The sequence below is a fragment of the Rasamsonia byssochlamydoides genome (genome assembly GCF_041956645.1).
Source record: "Rasamsonia byssochlamydoides strain NRRL 3658 unplaced genomic scaffold VTN77scaffold_6, whole genome shotgun sequence".
In the NCBI taxonomy this organism is placed as follows: Eukaryota; Fungi; Ascomycota; class Eurotiomycetes; order Eurotiales; family Trichocomaceae; genus Rasamsonia; species Rasamsonia byssochlamydoides.
Genome location: NW_027192389.1, coordinates 238,630 through 261,322, shown reverse-complemented (window position 1 = coordinate 261,322; position 22,693 = coordinate 238,630). Strand labels below are relative to the sequence as shown.

Below are 22,693 nucleotides of genomic sequence, written 5' to 3'. Positions count from 1 at the left end.
TCCAATCGACATTGATTCTTGTCCAGAGATATATACACATTGGTTGATTCCGTGGCGATGGAATGGAAGGTTCAGTGACGTGCTTAGAGATGTTCACTTTCTTCATTTTGTTGCGACCAGAGCTTGGAACCCAACCACGACCGTGTCAGGATACGTGACCGGCCTCATATTGCTGTCAAGGATCACCTTTAACCCAGTCACAGGCCCAGGACTCTGCAAATCTGCCGACCTCCTACCGAAAACAATTATACCAGTAGCATCTCCATTGCATATGCCCCATCGCGGACTCTCCGCCCCATCGCTGGCGACAAATTGGAAGCCTTCCATCGACCCCTCACCCCAGATGCGAATGCAGTCAAGCCGTCGAAATCCTACAGACCACTCTTCACGTCGATAATGAGGTGTCCTGCCCAGGTCTCTTCCTGCAATAGGGGGTTCCAAGTTGCACCAACACCAAGGGGTGCCGTTCGGTCCTTCAGCGTCAGCAGGTGCTCCAAAGTAATCTGGGCCAACCGTCTTCTTAGTACCGTCAGTATAGACAAGCCCTAAGGCCACGAGCGACATCCACGAATTTCGACTTGGATGCGCAAAAACGGTTTCGACCCTGTCCACTGATCGACTACAGTCCAACCAAGCCGCAATAGCTCCGCGACGGCGAACTTGACTGTCCGCCCGCTCGTACCTGCCGTACAGCTCGCCAAATTCTGCCCATGAAGTTGGAGGGGGTTCGGGTTCCCATGGGAAGCCATTCTCATCTTTCTTCCCAAGCCCCGGTGCCCACGGGGCTTCCAGAGGGGCCGACATGATTGCAAAGGTTTCGAGACGAGTGCGTGGTGTGCCTCGGCCGGACCAATGGCAGTAGAAACCAGTGAGCGTATATCCCTCCCTGGCTTCATGAAAAGTCTCGTGTGGCGGGAACTTGCGAGGGTGTCCAACGACTATCTGACGTTTGAAATTTGTTACCAGACGGATACAAACAGTGATGTGTTCGACAACCACGTGCGCAGAAACGATTCGCTCACCGGCCCTGCCATTGATGGACAGTGTTTTCATGGCTGATTGCTTGGTACCAATCACTCTTGACGGTCGATCGGCATAGTGGACCGCCATTGCTCCGAACTGAATGTCGACCGAGATCGCAGTAACGGCACGGAAATCTTCTTCATTGGTGCCGATTATAAGAGCCTCCATGGGTGACAGATCGACTTTGAAGTTTTCTGACCAGTCGCCTGTGCTAAATCTCGATATCGTTGCCCCGAAAGGGCAAACAGGAAGATCATCTTTCCAAAGGACGTCCTGGAGCCGAGAGCCGGTGTAGGGTTTATTGTTTTGAACTCGTATGAGGTCTTTCAATTGAGGCAATAATCCTGCGATAGGCGCCTGGAGAAGCGCAAGCCTGGAAATGGAACCCTCTGGTGACCACTGGCCCATAAACCCAACAAGCAGGCAATTTTGCGAGACATGCAGCAATCTCTTGTCTCCATTGATTACGCCTAGCTTCACAGGCTTGGCATATAGGAAAAGAAACTCCAATCCCCGCACTTTGCGACGATTATGCTTGCTCTCATCAGCGCCAGGATATTCCCATGTAGTCAGAATGATGCCAACAAGCCAATCACCTTCTCTGACCTGGATGTCATCTTTTCGGGCAAAGTGCTCTCTTGCACCAATCCAATCACCCGACCTTCCTTGCCCCGGTCTTGGAGTGTCTCCGCCATTGACCTCGAGGCCGGCAAAGTCGCCACTCTCAGTCCAATATACAGAGATTGATGATCTTTTCCGACTCCAGTTTCTGAGGTCATTCGTAAACAGCACTTTCGCCGTGCTGGTCCTAGCTGGCTCTGGCCAAATCAATAACGGCTTGCGTGTGGGCCGAACATGCGCAAGTATAGCTGAGATATCTTGATTCTGTTGCAAATTCAGCCAAAAGGAGGTGCCATGACGCCAATTTCTTGGTGAATCTAAACTAGGTGCTTCGTAACCTGGCAACAGATTCTCTCTTGTCGTCTGCTTCGACCACCGTGAGAGGTACACCGTTGCAATCTGTTCGCAGATCTCCCAGATCCTTTTTCGGTTTACCAGGCCATATATCTTATGCTCATAGCCATCGTTGCCTCTCCTCCAGAGATCTTTATAAACCTGGCCCCAGTCAATTTTGTCGCTTAATTTTCCATTTTCTCTTGGCAGATCATATAACCAAGGCATGTCGCGCTGAAGCCTCTCTTTCCAAAAGCCATTGTGCAGCCTCAAACAAGCCACAGACGGGCTTGCAACCCTGAAAACATTGATGGAAGCCATGTCTAGATTGGACATGATGGAAAGTACAATCTCTGCTGGGAGCCTTGAAAAGGGGTCTCGGGCTCCTGTAGGCCATGTTGTGCGGATGGCATCCTCCTTGGAATTAGTTTCAAGCAAAGGCAGAGAATCATAATATCGAGTTAGCTGCGGAATGTCTATGGGGTTGGCTACGAAAGCCTCTTGATCCCTCTGGACAACCCAGAGCTGTTCCTGAAGCTGGCCAACTCGACCGTAATCGACGAATCCCAGTGCCACATGGCCCTTCTTCTTTTCATCACACAAGCTCTTCAACGTCGCATATAACGTGTTTTTATCAATCACGTTGGTGGCAGTGGGTGAGCCGGATAACTTCGCGATGACTTTGCGAAGCAGAGGGTCATAGCATGCGATATGGAATGGAATAGTAAAAAGCGGACGGTACTCCCGATCATATCTTTGCACAAAGGTTAGAAAGGGTTTACAATGGAAACCTGATTTCAATTTGACTTACCCGCAAATCCACGCCCTCCCATCCCTATCATAGTCTTCCCAGAGCTGATCTTCAGTGGTAAAATTTGGATCATCAGCCGGTGTGATTTTGAACGTTCCGCATTCCACGTACTCGGCTGGCCCAGATATAAAGACTCTGATACATCGGTTAGCAGGTAGGTGGGCAACAAAACAAAGGCCAGTGGTATGTCCTTGTCCACAGAGTCCGAATAGATACTTTCACCGATAACTCTAATGTCACCCATCCATGCGACGTCGCCTTCCTTGAGCACGGATTCGTCATAACTCAACTCATCGTCGTCCCAATACGGTTCGAGTGGGAGGCCACCACAGAGCGCACAGTAGACATCAGACTTGTCCTCCATGGTGAGTAGTTTGTCGTCAAGACAGTTATCAATCAATTTGTGCTGCAAAAACAGTATTTAAGAATATATTAAAGTATTACTTTATGTACACCAAATCTGGAAAGGTAATGGATTGCCTACCTACCTAAGGTAGCTTCGGCCCTCGGGACCCGCTGTCCCTCCCCGCAGCAACCCCCAGAATCCAAGGAATCCTTAATCAGCCCCGCACTAATCAAATCCTGTTGCATCCAACCCCAGCATTTCAATCCTCTTCTGTCGCAATTCGTCTTTGGAGACTTTCGAAAGTCTTCTTATCGCTCTTTTTCCTTCATCTGGGTATATCAAGCTCATAGCGATGGTGGAGAAAGTCTTGGACGACATCTCCCATCGGAGATACAACCCTCTCCGCGGTTCCTACATTCTCGTCTCTCCTCACCGGACCAAGCGCCCATGGCAGTAAGCTTTCTCCCCCCTCTTCATTTTCGACTTTCTTCTCCGCTGCTGGCGCATTGAATCTCACCTTGCGCATAATCTTACACGCAAATTGTGGACAGTTTTCTGACCGACTGACGACGCATGAACGTACAGAGGACAGCAAGAGAGTCCCTCCAAGACCACGCTCCCGACTTACGATCCGTCCTGCTATCTATGTCCCGGCAATAAGCGCGCACAGGGAGATGTCAACCCTCAGTATCAGAATACTTTTGTGTTTGTCAATGACTACAGCGCGGTGAAGGAAGAGCAGGCACCATACGAGCCGGAAGAGACAGGTGAGCAATACAATTGCTGTATTTCTGTTGCTTCTCACTTGCGCGGGATTTGAGAAAAGAAAGAAGCGCATCCATGAACTAGTCCAAGGAGTTGAAGGCAGGCATTATTGATAACGGTCAACTGCATTCAGGTCCTTCGTCATTCTTCCTCCGAGCGGAGCCCGTCACCGGAAGATGCTACGTCTTGACCTTCTCTGCCGCTCACAACCTCACCCTGGCAGACCTCTCGCCTGCGGAGATCGTGCCTGTGATCGATGCCTGGACTGATATCTACACGATGCACCTGTCGCCCCAAAACCCACTTGCTGCGGTCTCCCCCGTGGCCAATATCTCGCCTATTTCACCGGTATCGTCCCTCGGCAAGCCTAAGACGCAGTACCGATATATGCAGATCTTTGAAAACAAGGGTGCCGCCATGGGCTGTTCGAATCCGCACCCACACGGCCAGATCTGGACGACAAGCAATCTGCCGGAAGAGCCGGCGATCGAACTGGAGCAATTGAAGAAATACCGACGGGAGCACGACGGCAGACACATGCTGGCGGACTATGTAGCGCTGGAACAGGAGAAACAGGAGCGCATTGTCTTTGAGAACGAGGCCTTCCTGGTGGTGTGTCCATGGTGGGCGACCTGGCCTTTTGAGACGATGATCATCAGCAAGACGCACAAGCGCGCGCTCGTCGACCTCAACACCCACGAGAAGAACCAGCTCGCCGAAGCCATTTCCGAGATCACGCGACGCTACGACAATCTGTTCGAGACGCATTTCCCGTACAGCATGGGCGTCCATCAGGCGCCGTTAGAGGGGACGGAAGACGAGATCGAGTCGTCGTATCTGCACTTGCATTTCTATCCACCGCTGTTGCGCAGCGCTACGGTGCGCAAGTTCCTGGTCGGGTGAGTATCTCCAGTACCTCCGTCTCTTATTTTCGTACAACTTTAGTTACTAACCTGGGCGACGACCAAAACAGGTACGAAATGATGGCCGAACCTCAACGCGACATCACGCCCGAGCAAGCCACAACCAGGTTAAGAAACTGCGCCGGAGAACTGTACCGGAAGAAACTGGACCATTGATCTAGCCGGAAGTGAAGAGAGACTTCTATTATGAGATACAAATGTGAACTTCCTCCCTGTTGGGAAGACGTACATGGTAAGAAATGGTATAAATAATAATTGCCGGGTATCATAATATAAGATGTTAGATTTCGGTCACTGTACAATCCATCATACCGACATATGTGTGTATGTACATACGAGTCTGGGTCTATAGAGACGGGGTGTATCTCTATCTTCTCCAAAAGAGAGAGAAAAGATAAAAAGGGATCGAGTCAGGGTCTCATCAAGATCATTTACGGAGAACCTGAAGTGTCTATCAATCCATTTTGGCCGAATCCAATTCAATCTGACACAAAACACCATTAACATTAATCCATGCTATGCAAATAATACTTCACTTCAGAATATCATCAACCTAAGCAGCTACAACATAAGCCGCCCGCTGCGTCAGCATCCACACCACCGTCCCAGACGCAACCAGCAAGGGAAACACGAATCGCCCCTTCAGCTGCGCGCTCCCATAGACCAGCCACTCGCTAACGAAATGGCCCAGGGCGATCCCGTACGTCCACAGCGCCAGGTCATACGCGACGGGGGACGTGATGTGGTAGGCGGCGTACATGCGCACGACCGCTGACAGGAAGGTCCAGGTGCCGAAGGTACGCGCTGACAGGAGGTTGGCCGGCGACTGGTTGTTAGTCGCAGCGGATCCGGCGTAGAGTTGGCGGGCGTAGTCGAGAGAGCGGTAGGATTGGAGGCTGTTGATGCTGGAGATGACGGAGACCTGGGGGAGAAATTGGAGTTAGAGATGAAATCCTCTGGATTCTTCTTCTGTTTTCTCTCCCATATGTATATGTCTATGTTTATAGATCAGTTGGGATATCTTACTAGAAAGAGCCATTTGGGCAGCAAGCCCCCATGGGGAGGAAGATACTCCATTGTCTTGGACTGTCTTCGAATTGGCAGTCAGATTGCGAGTGAGAAACCGTAATTATTGGCTCTGAAAACTAATTGACACCTCCAACACAACTCCTCGATCTGAATTCAGGTTCGGGCCTGACGGAGAGCATTGTGTTGCAGAAAATAATGGTTCTGGGGATGAGGTCAACGGAACTCCGATCTTGGCGCCAACTAAATTAAATTTCCCCAACCAATCTTTCTCTCCTTGCGTCCTATCGATCGATAGTACCCACAGCCTCAGCATCCTTCTTTCTCTGTACGGAGTACACTCTTTAATTACTTCGATTCCCTTTCAGAGGGACCTTTCTTTTTCTTGATATTTTTTTGTAATCTCCTTTTCTCCCTTCTTTCGTGTTCGACTGACTCCATTGGTGATCGCCGACCATGGAGTGCCTGTCGAAACACCTCGAGAATCTCTCCGGTCCGCAGAGTCTGGTCGTGCTGGGTCTGGGTGCGGTCGGTGGTTTTGTTGTCCTGTCCCAGCTCTGGACGTTCGTTCGTGTGCTGCTGAGTCTGTTTGTGCTTCCTGGGAAGTCGGTGCGTGTGAAAATTTCCCCCTTACGAATGTAATTCGTCAATTGGAAGAGAAGGGAAGAAGAAGGAGGAAGAGATAGAAGGGAGAGAAAATATCATGTCCTTTGCTGACAACGTCTCCAGCTGCGCAGTTTCGGACCCAAAGGCAGTTGGGCTCTTATTACCGGCGCCTCCGATGGCATTGGCAAGGAGTTTGCCCTTCAGCTCGCCCGTGCTGGCTACAACCTCCTCCTCGTTTCTCGCACTGAGTCCAAGTTGACCGCCCTCGTTGATGAAATCTGCGCCAAGAATCCTTCGGTCCAGGCTAAGACCTTGGCCATGGACTTTGCGCGCAACAATGATGCCGACTACGAGAAGCTCAAGACGCTTGTGGACGACCTCGACATTTCTATCCTGGTCAACAACGTGGGCAAGAGTCACAACATGCCTGTGCCCTTCGTTCAGACCCCGGAGGACGAGATGACGGATATTATTACGATCAACTGCATGGGCACGCTGCGCGTCACCCAGCTGGTCACCCCGGGCATGATCAAGCGGAGGCGCGGGCTGATCCTGACGATGGGATCGTTTGGCGGTCTGGTTCCTACTCCACTGCTGGCTACCTACTCCGGCAGCAAGGCGTTCCTGCAGTACTGGTCGACCGCGTTGGGAGCGGAGTTGGAGCCGTACGGCATCAAGGTCCAGCTCCTCCAGGCCCATCTGATCACCTCCGCCATGTCCAAGATCCGGAAGCCCTCTGCCACCGTCCCCACCCCGCGCACCTTCGTCAAGGCCGCCCTGGCCAAGATTGGCCGTCACGGAGGCTCTCCATTCTACACCTACAGCTCGTCACCATACTGGAGCCACGGCCTGATGGCCTGGTTCTTGACCTGTGTCATGGGAGTGATGAGCAAGTCGGTGCTGGGCATCAACAAGAGCATGCACGAGTCGATCCGTAAGCGGGCTCTCCGCAAGGCAGAGCGGGAAAAGGGGAAGAAGGCTGCTTAAAGAGAAAGCACGGGAATTCTCTGCAGGTCCCCTGTATTATAGCAATTCACTTTCTTTAACCACGCAGCGTGCCTGTCGCGGACTTATATGATCAGGCTTAGCCTGTGTTAGTGATGTTGCTCGCAATAGTCATACTTAAAAAGGCTGGGGGGAACCTTTCGGGCTCTAGATACGAATGGAGACGGCACTCTCCTGGAATTCCCCCATATGAGGACGTGGAATGGCATGCATGCTGCTATGATGATTACTAGTAGGAAGGCAATAATATACCTAGATACTGTGGTGCCGCTGCAACGGTCGCAGCTTCCTTCTTAATTTGCACATGTCTGCTGTAACTTCCCTTGTTCTCCCTTCTCCGTCGCTAAGCACAAATTTATTATTTTCTCAAGTTTGAACATCCAAGACTAATCTCGATTCGCTACTCGCGAGTCTTGACTCGACTTCAGTTATTATCGACCAGTGCAGGAAGTCTTACTTGCATGCATGCTGGTAAGAATATCGTGCTAGACATGAGCATCTTCGAATGATCGCTAATAACTCCGAATGCGTTGCTAGATTACGTGAAGGCACAGACCTAACTTTGCACAGTCTCGCAGGTTGCAGCTGTCAGTGCGTGGATTGTGTGCAGCATATATTCACTCAGTTGTTAGGATTGTACGGAGTATTCTTCTGATCGATTGTCCGAAGATCTGCCGCCAACGCGTTGACCGGTATGGAATACTACCGTTATGATTCCCAGAATAACAATCTCATTACTTGCATCCCAACAAAACTGTTACTAATCTCGTCCAATTTCCCTCGATCGTACTCCGTAGGGCAGATCGGATGATCAGATGGCTATTATTGGATAAACTGTCGACACCGTTTGACCTCGATAGCTCACCGCGAGCCTGGATATGGCAAAGTACGAAAAAAATCCCAAGGTTCATATATCAGAAGTTCAGGTGCCAGTGGGTCTGGTGGATCGACGGGCCGAACTGGCCCACAAGGCCTTGGAGCCTCATGTCGCTCAGCCACCGGCTATCCGTACAGAGATTGGATGTGAATTGCTTACAAATCGTGATTAGAGGACTCAGGCTTTGAAACTGCGACTCTGCGAGTAAGCCGGTTCCTGAACGCTAGCTTGACCACAAATTTTCAATTTGTAAGGAGCCAACTTGACACTCGGCCGCAGGGTGGGTACAGGACACCGGCAGCCATTCCCGTACCAGACTTCCAAGAACAAAAACATGCGATATGGTGATATCGGGTTCGCTGCATGCGGTTACATCTCCTGTTTCATTGACATTCATTGTGAATGTTGTGATGATGTCGTCAGTTGGACAGCATCTTGCGTGTCTGACGCTATAGGAAGAGTGACAGCGACATCAGAATTCCGGATATCGAAACATAACTCTCAAAGCACGACTGTCTTGTACCAAACGACTTGCCGGCCGTGGATAGGCGGCCATGCCGATGTTACGTCGGGAAACTCGATGCCGACACAACCGGCACACCGAGAAAGACCCCGATCCCGACCACATATTCTCGATGCCGACCGACAAACCCGATCCGAATTTTCACTTACCCGACCCACGCCTAGTTCCTCGCCTGTTGCTCGTTTACGACGTCCCCAATCTGATTGGTCCATTTTGCTTCGGAAGTTGAGCGAGCCGGTCCACCTTGTGCCCACTGGGAAATAACGCAGCTCCTTATGCTAGATGATCGACCCTCCGTCACGGCTGTCACATCCGATTAACTGACCAACACGAAGGACCGCCAAGACACTGCTGTATTCTCGTCTGATGATGGCTACAGCTGTTTCTCCGAATTGTTGCAAGACAGTTTTCTCTCGCCCAAGGCCATTGGACTGATATGTCTTTGACAGTTCAGTGGCATGATCAACGGAAGAAAATTTAGACTACGCCGCTGATCTCACCTGATCTGCGACCAAGACAGCCACTTCCGCAGCCGAGATCCAGCCACGGCGTTCAATGTTATTCTTGATCTCCGAACGCCACTGGGGAAAAAAAAGATTTTTTTTGTCTTGGTTGGAACCAGATTCGTGTGAACCTTCTCAGAAGCCTCACCGTGAGCGGGTCCCGTACCATGATGTTCTCAGATCTCGAACAGTGTAGTTTCGTGGCACAAGTTCCCAACATACTACTTCTGGTCAAGTTTCCGAGGAATATCGCAGAGTTGTCGTGAATACGTCTGGTTCTCCCGGACTCGTTTGCAGTAATGTACCATGGTCCACGATAAGCCACCATTCTGGAAAAATTCTCGAACTGGTCTGAGCGTCTATACACGGGACTCGGTACACGTTCAGACGTCACCTGGCAGTTACGAATCGTGGCCTCTGCGAAATTTATGAAGGTCTTAAAGGCCAAATAGACGGAGCATCGACAACAAGAGTATCAATTTTTCCAACATCCCAGTTTACCAGCTCCTGTTCGACGCAAAGAATGCTCGAAACCGGAGATAAGCTTATATGCCACCAAATCAGACAATGCTATCATTTCCGTTTGTCCCCCGTCAGGCTGTTCATACAAACAACATACAAGCTACTTAGATCGCATGATCATCATTTCTTCGCATAAGCATAACGAGGAATAATGAAAGAGGTCTGCAGATGCACATACGACATCTGCTATGCGTAAAATTTCGCTACCGTTCTCGGGGCAGAAGCTCTCGTGGCAATATTATTTAGGTTTGATAATCACACACACGTACAACCTCTGTACATGGTTCCGTGCTCATGGTCATATCAGATCCCCACATGCTGGCAGTGGTTCCATTGTTCTTGGCGGAGAAGACGCGAAACACCGCATGCCATGCAGTTACATGGTCTGGGCTGGACTGCTCTATTGAGGGCAGCCTGTGAGCATCAACGAATGGGCTTGCATCTGCTGACCCCGACTGATCGAAAATCCATCGAACCCCATGACATGAAAAATTTCTTGCTTCTAATCCCGCTATGCACGAAAGGATCCGGGCCCCCATTCCGCCCACAGAAATTACCCCAATGTCGCGCGTGCAGTGTTCCTAATCTCCTCCGCTTTATATTTCGCTGGCTTGCTCCTGTCCCAGGAGAAGAAGTCTACATCCTGCTCCAATTCCGGCATCCAAGCAATACCTTGCCTCAACACGGCAGATCGATAAGACCAGCAAGATGACGGTATCACAATTTTTATCCAAGTTCAAGCCTCCTGTTGAACAAGCAGAGGCTGCAGAACACACCGAACACTCCTCTCCTTCCACACCGTCGGGCTCTGCGTCCCTCGCGGAAAAGAATGGACAGCAGTACGACGACAGTCCTGTCGCCTACCTGACGTGGCGGTCGTTCGTTCTAGGTCTCTTGGCCTCCATGGGAGGATTTATCTTCGGTTACTCGACTGGTATGTTTGTTTTCAAGCGAATCGGGAAACGACAAATTTTATTCTGACTGATATGGAGGTCAAATCTCCGGTTTCGAAACGATGGGTGATTTCAAGATGCGCTTCGGGCAGTACAATGATGCCACGGGCACGTACTATTTCAGCAATGTCCGTTCTGGTCTGATCGTCGGTCTGGTGAGTTTAGTCCTAACGTCAATTAATCCTGTTCTGCGGGCTAATTGATAAAATCCAGCTTTCAATCGGAACCATGATTGGTGCTCTGGTGGCTGCTCCGTTGGCTGATCACATTGGCCGGAAACTGTCCATCAGCTTCTGGTGTATCATCCACATTGTCGGTATCATCGTGCAAATCTCCACCTCTACCAAATGGTACCAAGTCGCTGTTGGCCGTCTCGTTGCCGGTCTGGGCGTTGGTGCCCTTTCGAGTGTCGTCCCTATGTTTCAATCCGAATCCGCGCCTCGACATGTTAGAGGTGCAATGGTCAGGTGAGCTTTTATTGAAAATGATCTACTATGAATATTGCTGATAGACTGTCTGCAGCGCTTTCCAGTTGTTCGTGTCTCTCGGTATCTTCGTTGCCTACTGCATCAACTACGGTACCGAGTCTATCAAGTCCACCGCCTCTTGGCGAATCACGATGGGCATTGGTTTCATATGGCCCCTGATCTTGGGTATTGGTATCATGTTCCTGCCTGAATCTCCTCGTTTTGCCTACCGCCTGGGCCGCATCGACGAGGCTCGTCGGACCATGACCAAGCTGTACGGTGTGCCCGAGAACCACCGGCTCGTGGCTGAGGAGCTGCAGGATATGAAGAACAAGCTGGACCAGGAACAAGCCGCGGGTAAAGCTCCCTGGTACGAGATCTTCACGGGTCCGCGTATGTTCTACCGCACTGTCCTGGGCATTGCGCTGCAGTCTCTGCAGCAGCTGACTGGTGCCAACTTCATCTTCTACTATGGCAACACGATCTTCACATCGACCGGTCTAGACAACAGCTACGTGACCCAGATGATCCTGGGCGGTGTCAACTTTGGCGTGACAATCATCGGACTGTACATTGTCGAGCACTACGGCCGTCGCAAGTCGCTGATCGCCGGTGCCCTATGGATGTTCGTCTGCTTCATGATCTTTGCCGCGGTCGGTCACTATTCGCTGGATCGGAATGATCCTCCCAAGACACCAAAGGCTGGAACTGCATTGATTGTCTTCACCTGCTTCTTCATCGTCGGATTCGCAACCACCTGGGGCCCGATCATCTGGGCCATTGTGGGAGAGCTCTACCCGGCCCGGTACCGCGCAACCTGCATGGGCATTGCCACAGCGTCCAACTGGACCTGGAACTTCTTGATCTCCTTCTTCACGCCCTTCATCTCCAGCGCCATTGACTTCCAGTACGGCTACGTGTTTGCGGCCTGCTCGTTTACCGCTGCGCTCGTCGTCTACTTCTTCGTCTGCGAGACCCAGGGTCGCACACTCGAGGAGGTCGACACCATGTACGTCCTGCACGTCAAGCCCTGGAAGAGCAGCACCTGGGTTGCTCCGGCTGATATCCGCCGCGCCGAGGAGACTCAGGAGGCGGCTTCATGAAATGATATTCCTTTTGTTGCGACATTCACACATGGATGACATGACAGAGGATAATCAGGCTGGAAACTAATCAGCCCTTAGTAATGAACGCCACTTGAAGGTAAAAGGAAGGCTACCTCTTCACCTCCCTTTTTCTGTATGCTGTTCCTCTTTTGCATTTATATGTTGCATTTGGGACGAGGCATCTCCACATACTTGTTTTGGACAGAAATTATATGTAATATGTATACCTATGTATTTTTATATATCGGACTTGTTCCCCCTCAGATTATGACTTGTCGTTTATGATAAGGATCAAGGTCATGAGGTGAAAAGTGATTGATGAATTCAATTGCTCTCTATCTATCTACCTATCTATCGTCTTCGTTTTCTTCTTGCTTACCTTACCCAGGAAAGAAACGCCGGAAAGAAAGCGGCTCCAAAAAAAAAGCGAGAAGTACTTCTACAAGTACTGAACAGAACAATATGAAAACACGGATGAAGGCATCTATAAATATTATTGCACGGTTTAACTTTTAATGAACTTTTTTTTTCTTTGCTCGTTGTTGAGTTGATTTTGTTGGTGACAAATGCACTTATCTCACGTGGACATGTGGCATATGTCATATTGTCATGAGTAGGCTCAGAAGTGTCAAGGCCAAAGGATTAAGCCAGCTGCAGGTTATATACAGATCCAAGAAGGATGATTAGGTATTGGTATTCTTCAATTAAGGTATATGCCTTGATTTGAATATTCAAAAATTTTAATGTACACAGAATTAACAATATCAAACAGGATGAATCACTCCACAACACAGCGATTATTCGAAGCGAAATGGAAGCAGATTGAAGAACAGGCAGATCAGCTATGATACACACAGAGATGGCACCTCCCTGCTCACATTAGGATTACAGTGCAGCATAATCAGTTAGCATTAGTGGCATTGGCAGCTGCAGCCAGGATCACATCGGACGCCTTCTCACTGATCATATAGATCGGCAGCGCGATGTAGTATCCCGGAATCTTGGGGAACACCGACGCATCGACCACCCGCAAGCCATCGACGCCACGAACACGGAAGTTGGAGTCAAGCACTGCGTTGGGGTCGTCGTCCGCTCCGATAGGGTTCGTGCAGCAGGCGTGGTGGCCCCAGGCCTCGCGCTTGATGAAGTCCTTCATCTGCTCCTCCGTCGTCACGTTCGGACCGGGCCACACCTCGGTGAAGGTGCCGTCAAGGGGAATCAGATCAGCGAATGCCCGGCGGATCCATTGCATACCTTCGTACTGGGCTTGCAGGTCCAGCTCATCCGCGCCACCCTGGGTCACACCCGTGTCGAAGTAGTTGAAGTTGATGATGGGAGTGTCTCTGGGATCGGTGGAGCGCAGCGTCACCGAACCGGCGTTGTTCCGCGTGTGCGCCTTCAAGACAATCCAGGCCCAGTGCTTGGCGTCACTCAGCGCTGCATCCGCGTATCCAGGGAAATAGCCTCGGAAGTTGGCAGGAGCACCAGAGATGAAGAGATCCGGAGCAGCGGTTGGGGACGTGGTCGAGTTCTGCAGGACAGCGATGGCGATTCCGTTGGTTGCATACGTTCCCTTGTCGAGGGAGTTGTTCTCCCACTGCTCGAGGCAAGGATCCGGCATCTTCATCATGAACGTGCAATCCTGAGTGATGACAAAGTCGGAGTTCGACTCCCCAACGATGGTGTTCTCATAGCGGTCCTGCATGTTGGTGCCAACACCAGGCAGGTCGACCACGACCGGGATGTTCCACTTATCCAGTTCCTCCTTGGGTCCGACGCCACTAAGCTTGAGAATCTGCGGGGTGTTGAAAGTACCACCAGACAAGATCACCTCTCGCTTGGCATTGACGCTGCCAGGAATTCCAGGACCCGCATTACCGGAGCGCGGATCAGCCCGATACAAGCTCTGGCCCTGAAGGTAGTCGACACCGACTGCGCGGGGGACGGAGCCAGACGTGTCGAAACGGACTTTGGTGACAAGAGTGTTGAGCTGGATATCCAGGTGGTACTTGCGGGAACCATCCGGGTTGACGGCGTTGATCGTGCTCATGAGGAAATCTCGGGGCCCAGTGCGCTTCTCCTCAGGAACGGTCACGGCAATGGGCACCTGGTACGGACCGGTCTGGGTACCACGGGTGGGAGAGTTCAGGTCTCGCCCCAAGACGCCCGCCAGACCTGTCACAGTGTTGAGGACCGCACCCACGAGACTCTTGCCGGCTGCCGTACACGCGGAGATGATCAGAGACAGCAGCTTCTGGTCCTCGACGACCAGACCCAGCGAGGTCAAGCTGGTCTCGAGCCAGCCATTGTATCCATGGCCCACGATAGACGACGGCAGATAGCGGTTCTTCTCGAGGCGTTCAAAGTAGGTTCGCATGTTGTCCGGGTTCCAGGAGTCGTCGCCGGTGATGTCGGCGATCTGCTGCCAGTCGCTGTCGTCGGGATAGACCGTGATCATCGCGTTATGCGCCGTGCAACCACCCAGCGTGCCCGCCCGAGGATACAGGATGCCCAGCGGCTCGGAGCCGGCTGGCGGGTTGGGACCGACATGGAGATCGCCAGATGGGGTCCGGTAGGTCATCTTGGAGTCTTCCTCTTGGCGGGTCAGATTCTGGTAGTGGTTGACGAAGAAGTCCCAGCGCATGGGCTCGTATTCGGTGGCCTGCAGCTGGAGGGCGGGGACCTGCTGCTGCGTGGCATTGCCCTGGTCGTCTCCCGCATCGATCAGGAGGACTTTGTAGCCGCCCATGGCGAGACGGGCCGCGAGGGGACCACCTCCTGCGCCGGATCCCACGATGACATAGTCATATTCAGTAGTCGTGTTGGTGGTGGCATTCAGAGAACGTCTGTGGAAGTCATGATGCAAGTTCCGGTGCGCTTCGTGGTGGTGTCTGTCATCAGTCAGCATCTATCATCTTTCCAATCCATTACAACATGAGAGGGACGCACGATGCCACCACAGCCGAAACGGACGAAAGCCAACCGAGAGCCGTGAGGACGCGCATTGTGCCCTGACTGTGGCCTGGTTTGTCTAACGAGTGAATTCAAACAGTAAAGAGTGACTGGTTGAAGAAAGAGATGTTGAAGTTTGAAGGAGCGAGGCAATATAAAGGCCTGGCTTTAGCGAATCATCCCTAACCGGTCAGGAGATAAGGCCTGCGCGTATGGAGAGATCAGCGGTGTCGTTTCATCGTATTGCCGATGGATGATGAGGCTACTACTAATTTTCTCTATTTCTGGATTCTTACAGTCTATACGAAGTACCGATTACAGGGCTACGGAGTATTCACATGAAAGCTCTCTCTCTTGCCGGATGACTATCTTCGGTATGAGGAGTTCGGATGTTTTTCTATCCGATTGGAATCGAGAATTAGTACGGAGTACTCAGAACCCACCCACATGGAGATGTTTCTTTTTCTGTCAGGTGCGAGTCCTAGTACGGAGTAGTCCATAGGACTCCCTGTCATTGTACGGAGTACTGCCCCGTTCCACTCAGGGAGGTCGTTATTGGCTGACGGAATGCGAGTACATAAAACATAAACAACGCTGATCACATACTCCATACGGAGTACTCTGTACATGTGAAGTCTGTACGAAGTACGGAGTACTCCGTACTCAGCATTATGCAGTCACAACTTGCAGTGCAAGCTTGAAACCCCTGAGAAATTCGAGGCCGACGTCCAGATTCCAAGAGGCGCTGATAGCGGTGATGGCTGTGCTCTGCACGGGACAGGACTAATGCTAATGCTAATGCTATGCCAATATGCAGGTACAGGCTCGGCGGATCAATCATCACGATTGAAGCTCGATCCAGCAGGTGGCCGTGCTTCAACAAGGTCCAGGCTAGCCGCTGGGCAATAATTGCCGCAAGACGACGGAATTTTAGCGCTCGCTCGGAATTGTTCCACAGACGTTCTTGAATACTCTGTAATAAATCCTTGTTCAATTCAAGCGAACTGCCCTAACGTCGCGGAAGGGGCGGAGACGGGCTTTAGCGCAGTCGCAAGCGCAAAGAATACGAAGCCAAGCTGGCCAAATGGCAAGAGACTAGGCCGAATGAGGGTGAAATCGAGGTGATCTGCAGGACCAAGAAATACCAAGAGATGCTGGTGGCTGTCAACCATTCCCGGCCGCTGGAACCGCTCGCTTGTTTTTTTTAGCGCAACTGTCATCTCTATCCCCTGCCTATCTGGGTAATGAACGACGTTTTCCGTCGGGCCGGGCCCACGCCACAGGCCCCAGCACGGTCTGCGTGGACTCTGTGGAGGAGGCGGAAGTCTTGAATATATTAATCCCCCAGTCAGGGACCCAGGGGTCAGTTTAGACGCGGCTTGACAGTGTCGATCGCTAGACTTGTTTGGGGATGGTTGCTGCTGCTTACCTAACAGTTTATCCTAGTGGCCTGACTCCTATGGACCTAGCCAACGGTCGGTATTCGATCGTTTTTTTTTTCCTCCCTGGAGTACGAAACGATGATGATGATGATTGTGTTTTCAGCCGTGGACTCATTCATGACAGATTGAGACAGAGACAGGCTACAACCTATCTATCCTCCCTGATCGATCAAAAATTGATTATTGACTGACTGACTGACTGGTTGGTTATAGTGTGGTGATAGGTAATGTACAGTACATAGTTCGTAATAATTCTTTTAGCTCAACGGTAGAACTTTTGCCCTGGCGAGGTCCCTGATGAGGTCCCTGATGAGGTCCCTGGAAATAGAGCTGGAGCTGGGCTTAGCTCAGAGTAGCTTAGCTTCCACTAATAAGTACGGAGTATGTACGGAGTACCCTACTGCACTGTGTACGGAGTACGGACAACGGAGTACCTGGTGGGTAACGACTGATGAATAATAATAATGATGATGAATGATGGGCCAATAGCTGGGTACATTACTTAGATAGGTATGTTGTTTCCTTCTTTCTCGGCCGGGAAATGCCATTTTTGTAAAAGTTATATGTAGAGGACCAAAACAGCACAGGGATATTGTAGAATAGGGATAGATAGATTAGATAGAATGGGGACAGGACAGAAATAGGATAGGGATAGACAGTAGATATGTACGGAGCAGATATGTAGGGGACAGTTTTTTTCCGGTCCGTCCATTTTTCAACCTATTACCAACTGTAGTAAATAATAATAATCAGTCGGGAGTTCAATCTCCCTAGGTACCATACCTACCTGCCCGAGAAAGCTAGCTGGCTAATATAATACCAAATCCGGTGACAGCTCTCTACGGAAAATTATTGGTTTATTATTGTTGGTTCCCTGGTTTAGATGGCAGTGAACATTTTATATGTAGAGGACCTGACTCGAAGAATAGGACAGGGATAGATTTATTCCGGCCCGTCCATTGATTTTCAAAATTCAATCAATCTATTATTTACCTGCCAAAGAGAGCTAGTTACAAGTAATACAGGACTCTCTATATGGGAATTTATTGATTGGTTTATTAATAATAGTTCATACGGCAGTGATCATCTATATCCTTGATTATCTATTGACTGGTTATTATTAATTGATTATTACTCCGTATTGATTGATTGATTGATTGACGACTGACTCGTTGATTTAGGGATGTAGGCAGGTAGGTAAATAGGATATACATACTGCACAGGAGCCATACGGAGTGTTCACCGCATGTATGTACTGAGTACTTCTGTTTCACGGAAAGACTCCGACAGAGCGGTTGAAAACAATGGAAACGTGGAATATAATATATTGATTTATATATTACATTATAATCATTAATTCTCCATAATGATTCATACGGAGTGCTCCGTAGTAACTGTCTAACTGACTTCACGAGGCCGTCTAGAATAATAAAGGAAGGAAAAGAAGGAATCCACGAGGGAAACCATCCATCCATACCGAGTACATCCATCCACTCCACATACTACATAGCTAGCTAGCTAACAGCTAGCACGTTCCCAAGTCCCAAATTTCAACGTCCCAAGTTCCGCTCCATCGTCCACCATGGCGGTGCGGTGTGGCGGCGCCACAAAATTGGATGTTTGGAGCCCTGAAACCCCCCTTCCCTTTTCCCTTCAAGTCCAGGTTACTACTGTACAAGTTAACTAACTAATGCAAGCTACAGAGTACAGACGGTGTACGGACGGAGTACTCCGTATTCCGTACAATGGCGTGGATGGAATAATTAGGGTACCGTCCGGGACCCTGACTCAACTCCGCTCGGCTCAACCCCGAACTTCGGCTCGACTCAAGTGATTCACTGATTCGTGGCCCGCCCCGTGACTCGACTCCCGCCCCGTCCCGTTCGTCCGTCCCAGCCTTAACGTTAGACGGTTAGACCTTGTCAGGGCTTGTCACGTCCCTGTTTGTGCCTGTTTGTCCCTGACAGGGCTTGGCAGGGTTGACAGGCTTGAACCCTGTAGGTGCTGTACATACTAGGCAGGTAGGTAGGTTAGCTAGACTAAGTACCGAACAACCCTGGAAATTTTTAATTAATCGGATCTCCAATATACTCCAAGCGAGGACCAGGGTGGAAATCCTGAAACGAACCGAAAAGCTTGATTTTGTTCTTTTCGGTTCCGACTGTTGCCGTTGATATGGACAAGGTTGGTCTGAGGCTGAAAGATCTCCCGGTAGTAGGTATCGGGTCGGTGGGTATCATGGATGTACTCCATCCTCGGTACTTTGTAGGATTGCAAGATGATACGGTGATAATATCTGCCGAGGTTGTAGAAATTCCAGTCAATGGAGCGAATATATATATCTCTGTAGGATTGCAGTTAATACAGGATGATGAGAATGATAATGTTGTTGTTGAGATGTCCTAATTCCCATTCCCATTCCTATTCCCATACCCACGACCAGAAGAACAAAAAAAGGGAGTACGGAGTATAGATACATCAATGTATAGACTGCAACTGACTAAGAGGGAACGATAATGATACAGGAAAAAAAGAAGACAGAAAAAGAAAAAGAAACGAATGGCCCAGTTAACAATAATCAATCCATCCATCCATCCATCGACAGATTTTAAAGAACCCTTTATCAATGATACCCGCCAAAAAGAAAAAAAAATTAAATAATCAAGTAGAGTCGGCAGTCAAGTGGATACTTGTACTGTACTTGCAGTTACAAGTGGAGTGAACGACTGAAACGCAGGACAGCAGCAGCAGAAACTTTTGAACTTTTGTGAGGAAAATATGTATTCTTTCTTCTATGCCATCTTCTGCGGGTGGGACGTTTCCGAAGGAACGTCGACCAGCGGGATGAAATCCGAATCGTTGGGGTCCTTCGGCCGCTGCGAGACCTTGCCATCCAGCCGGGACCCGGACTGCAGTGAGTGGCTGTTGCCGTACGACTTGTCCTTCACCGTACCTCCCATGAAGCGTGGGAAGACTTGGACGAGCAATGACCGGAGGGCCGGCATGCAGGCGCAGATCACCCCGACGTCGACTTCGATCGTGCTCCAGTAGCCGATTGGGACATAGTCCCCTGCACACAGACACACACAGAGTTAGTTGCACTGCAGCTTGGAGGAAAGATCTAGCTTTCTTGCAAGAAAGGATACCCACAGGTCAGGTTCGTTGTGTTGGCGAACTGGATCATCGAGTGGAGGCGGACCATACTGACGATTGTCACGCTACACACCCATGGTCAGTAAAAAATGAATCTCGGATAGGAACCTGGGCAACTGGTACTGACAAAAACCCCACGCAAAACATCAACATAACAAAGAACTTCTTCTTCAGCGACAGCGACAGGTTGCTCAGCTCCCGCAGCGGCAGGCTCATGGTCAGCAGGTCCAGAAACATGTTGAGGCCGGCCGCCGCCCATCCCTGCGCGTTGATGTTGTTGCACTTGGCTGGATACTCGCCGTCCCAGCGCAGCCACGCCGCGTCGATGGGGCGGCATTGAAACACCGAGATGAGGACGAAAGAGATGAGGTAGCCCATGTTGAGCGCGATGACGACGTAGGCAGCGATGCGGAACGACTTCTTGGGAAAAATGCGGAGATAGAAAAATAAAATCGAGATTTTCGTCAGCGGCAGGATGCTAAGGTAGATGGATTCGTCGAAGTAGTAAATCTGAACGGATCTGTTAGTTCCTTCATATATTTATATAAAATGAAGACCAAAAAAAAAAACAAAAAGTTACTAACGTAAAGAATGTAAGTGATGTCGTCGAACGGAACCGTCCACATATCACGACCAAGTCCGTGGTCCGCCACTGCAGTCAGTTAGATAACCTGTCTGAAGAAGATCAGGACTCTAGTACATACGGACTACCGACAACGCCATCAACGGGATCACCAGCGCCTGATGCAGATCACGTCAGCTTTTACCATCGCTATCGCATCGAACTGTTTTAAGCATACCATGACCAGCACCATAGTCCAGTCATCCATCCCAAAGTGACCGCCAAATCGAGGCAATCGTGCTATCAACCTCAGGAGAAATGCCAGTATGGCGAGAACACCGCCCACGATACCCGCCACTGAGACAGCCGCTGTTCGGTCCCGGACGGGGGCACCGCACATGGTCATGGTCACATTTTTGGTTGCTATGTAGCATCGTCAGTCAGTTGCGGCTTGACTTCAAATGCAGAAGGGAAACAGACTCAGGGACTCTTTAATGGTGCAGGTTTCTTCCACGCAAAGGGTGATGGCGGCACTCAGCTCCGGATCGGTGCAGATGCAGGTTTGATTTGTCGGCGCACAGCTCGACTTCGGAATCGACTCAACGAGGCATTTCAGCTGGTTTTGTTAGTGTCGGTCAACTGCTGATGAACAGGTAAGATGTGTCTTACTCCGCAGGCTGGCATGACAGCTGCCAGCTCTGCCATTTCAGCAGCTTCAGCAGCGGCGGCACCTCCAGCAGCAGCAGCACCGCCAGCGGCAGCAGCAGCGGAGGCAGAAGCATTACCAGCAGCAGCGGTGGCGGCGGCAGCAGAAGCAGCAGAAGCAGCACCACCACTGTCCTGAGCGGTGACGGTGGTCAGCCATGCTGCGGCAGACACAAGAACCCAGAGGAATCTCATCGTGGTCGGACGATCTTGCTGATGGGAAGATGTAATCAAGAGATCACTCGTGAAGCGACAGGTTCATGAGATGAGATGTACGTTTGCAGAAATCTGATGGAGATAAGATGAAAATGTAGAAGACCTTTTGATATACACCATCCCATCAAGTTATCAACCGTACAGTACGGAGTAGCTCAACAGATCGATCCTCCCATAGTTTTTTCCCGTTTATCCTGTGTCCCTGTCACTTGCTATGTATGTGTATCTGATCGAGCCAGCATGGAGTGAGTACAAAATACGGAGTAGACACGGCTGGATCTCTCCGCGATCTGCGCAACGGCTCAGTCGCGACTCACTCAATCGCTCCTCCATGGGCGTCTCAGTGTCTCATGGTTCAACAGGCTCAGCCAAGCATTTCGGGCCTCTCCCGAATCGAATTCCAATTAATGTGAAGAGTCAAGGCGGGCTAGAGGCTTAGCCTTAGAGCATGCACGGCAGGCCCAGCACAACTAAGCTAGACGACGCGTGGTGCCGCCGTCTGGAACGGGAACTCATGGCCCGTGTGGGGGAGAAGCCATTCGCGTGAATCGATTATTAGGATCTTCACGGCAGTTGAGATTCCTCTGTTGAGAAGTGCCTGCCATTAGGCTGGGAGGCCCGCAGCAGCGGTAAGGGCAGTTTGACAGCTTGACAGGCGAGGCCTAGTCTCCACCTGCAGGACTCGAGTGACGAGTCTCGAAGAAGTGGAAACAGCTAGTTATTATCCGAATTCCCCGATCCGTCCAGACGGGACAGAGCTTGCTAGACGATGACTTAGGACGAAAGGCGGAAGAATATTTCGGTTAGTGTACGGAGCACTCCGTACGCAGAACTTCCTTTCTAGAAGGGAGTTCACGATCATTCGGAGTCATTCCACGTGTTTATCATAAGTACGGAGTAGATACGGAGTACTGAGTACGGAGTACTTTCCAACAAAGCTGCCTTCATTTACGGTCCTCCAATGCGTAAAAGAATAGGTCAGTTGATGTGGGCATTTCCTGGTCTCACCGATTGCGTATACTCCTTGAAAGCCCAGACAGAAACCCCTAAGAGGTCTGTAGAACGAAACGGTTTAGGTGAATGGTATTGTTGGTTACGGGACGGCAGCACCTGCATAGTGGTCATATAGTGGTCATAGCATTCTGGAAATTCACACCATCGTCGACCATTGGAGGTTCTATTGTCTTCACGTGCCCGAGGTGCAGCTGCTCTGAGGAAGGAGCAGTTAATCAAGCCAAGTCCCAAAATAAACT

General features: G+C 50.4%; 10 protein-coding genes across 10 annotated transcripts; 4 read left to right on the top strand and 6 right to left on the bottom strand.

Annotated features, from left to right (window-relative positions):
* Positions 1-102: 102 nt before the first annotated feature.
* On the bottom strand, positions 103-1,191 carry VTN77DRAFT_7368 (uncharacterized protein; the record flags this gene model as incomplete). The annotated part of the gene is made up of 1 exon (XM_069423749.1): positions 103-1,191. The coding sequence occupies one exon, from the start codon at positions 1,189-1,191 to the stop codon at positions 103-105; it is 1,089 nt and encodes a 362-aa protein (XP_069281174.1).
* A 1,424-nt stretch (positions 1,192-2,615) lies between these two features.
* Positions 2,616-3,152, bottom strand: VTN77DRAFT_7367 (uncharacterized protein; the record flags this gene model as incomplete). Its single annotated transcript, XM_069423748.1, has 3 exons — positions 2,616-2,731; positions 2,789-2,923; positions 3,005-3,152. The coding sequence occupies 3 exons, from the start codon at positions 3,150-3,152 to the stop codon at positions 2,616-2,618; spliced, it is 399 nt and encodes a 132-aa protein (XP_069281173.1).
* A 334-nt stretch (positions 3,153-3,486) lies between these two features.
* On the top strand, positions 3,487-4,978 carry VTN77DRAFT_7366 (uncharacterized protein; the record flags this gene model as incomplete). Its single annotated transcript, XM_069423747.1, has 4 exons — positions 3,487-3,587; positions 3,720-3,901; positions 4,033-4,798; positions 4,873-4,978. The coding sequence occupies 4 exons, from the start codon at positions 3,487-3,489 to the stop codon at positions 4,976-4,978; spliced, it is 1,155 nt and encodes a 384-aa protein (XP_069281172.1).
* A 397-nt stretch (positions 4,979-5,375) lies between these two features.
* VTN77DRAFT_7365 (uncharacterized protein) lies at positions 5,376-5,899 on the bottom strand (the record flags this gene model as incomplete). Its single annotated transcript, XM_069423746.1, has 2 exons — positions 5,376-5,744; positions 5,849-5,899. The coding sequence occupies 2 exons, from the start codon at positions 5,897-5,899 to the stop codon at positions 5,376-5,378; spliced, it is 420 nt and encodes a 139-aa protein (XP_069281171.1).
* Positions 5,900-6,304: 405 nt separating this feature from the next.
* On the top strand, positions 6,305-7,441 carry VTN77DRAFT_7364 (uncharacterized protein; the record flags this gene model as incomplete). The annotated part of the gene is made up of 2 exons (XM_069423745.1): positions 6,305-6,457; positions 6,578-7,441. The coding sequence occupies 2 exons, from the start codon at positions 6,305-6,307 to the stop codon at positions 7,439-7,441; spliced, it is 1,017 nt and encodes a 338-aa protein (XP_069281170.1).
* A 1,229-nt stretch (positions 7,442-8,670) lies between these two features.
* On the top strand, positions 8,671-9,123 carry VTN77DRAFT_7363 (uncharacterized protein; the record flags this gene model as incomplete). Its single annotated transcript, XM_069423744.1, has 1 exon — positions 8,671-9,123. The coding sequence occupies one exon, from the start codon at positions 8,671-8,673 to the stop codon at positions 9,121-9,123; it is 453 nt and encodes a 150-aa protein (XP_069281169.1).
* A 949-nt stretch (positions 9,124-10,072) lies between these two features.
* On the top strand, positions 10,073-12,407 carry VTN77DRAFT_7362 (uncharacterized protein; the record flags this gene model as incomplete). The annotated part of the gene is made up of 6 exons (XM_069423743.1): positions 10,073-10,130; positions 10,192-10,300; positions 10,511-10,818; positions 10,877-10,992; positions 11,051-11,304; positions 11,360-12,407. The coding sequence occupies 6 exons, from the start codon at positions 10,073-10,075 to the stop codon at positions 12,405-12,407; spliced, it is 1,893 nt and encodes a 630-aa protein (XP_069281168.1).
* A 904-nt stretch (positions 12,408-13,311) lies between these two features.
* On the bottom strand, positions 13,312-15,415 carry VTN77DRAFT_7361 (uncharacterized protein; the record flags this gene model as incomplete). Its single annotated transcript, XM_069423742.1, has 2 exons — positions 13,312-15,301; positions 15,360-15,415. The coding sequence occupies 2 exons, from the start codon at positions 15,413-15,415 to the stop codon at positions 13,312-13,314; spliced, it is 2,046 nt and encodes a 681-aa protein (XP_069281167.1).
* Positions 15,416-18,607: 3,192 nt separating this feature from the next.
* Positions 18,608-19,057, bottom strand: VTN77DRAFT_7360 (uncharacterized protein; the record flags this gene model as incomplete). The annotated part of the gene is made up of 2 exons (XM_069423741.1): positions 18,608-18,701; positions 18,933-19,057. 2 exons carry the CDS (start codon positions 19,055-19,057, stop codon positions 18,608-18,610), a joined length of 219 nt encoding a protein of 72 aa, XP_069281166.1.
* Positions 19,058-19,596: 539 nt separating this feature from the next.
* On the bottom strand, positions 19,597-21,419 carry VTN77DRAFT_7359 (uncharacterized protein; the record flags this gene model as incomplete). Its single annotated transcript, XM_069423739.1, has 8 exons — positions 19,597-19,874; positions 19,955-20,022; positions 20,085-20,467; positions 20,542-20,609; positions 20,662-20,698; positions 20,758-20,942; positions 21,000-21,135; positions 21,189-21,419. 8 exons carry the CDS (start codon positions 21,417-21,419, stop codon positions 19,597-19,599), a joined length of 1,386 nt encoding a protein of 461 aa, XP_069281165.1.
* Positions 21,420-22,693: the final 1,274 nt, after the last annotated feature.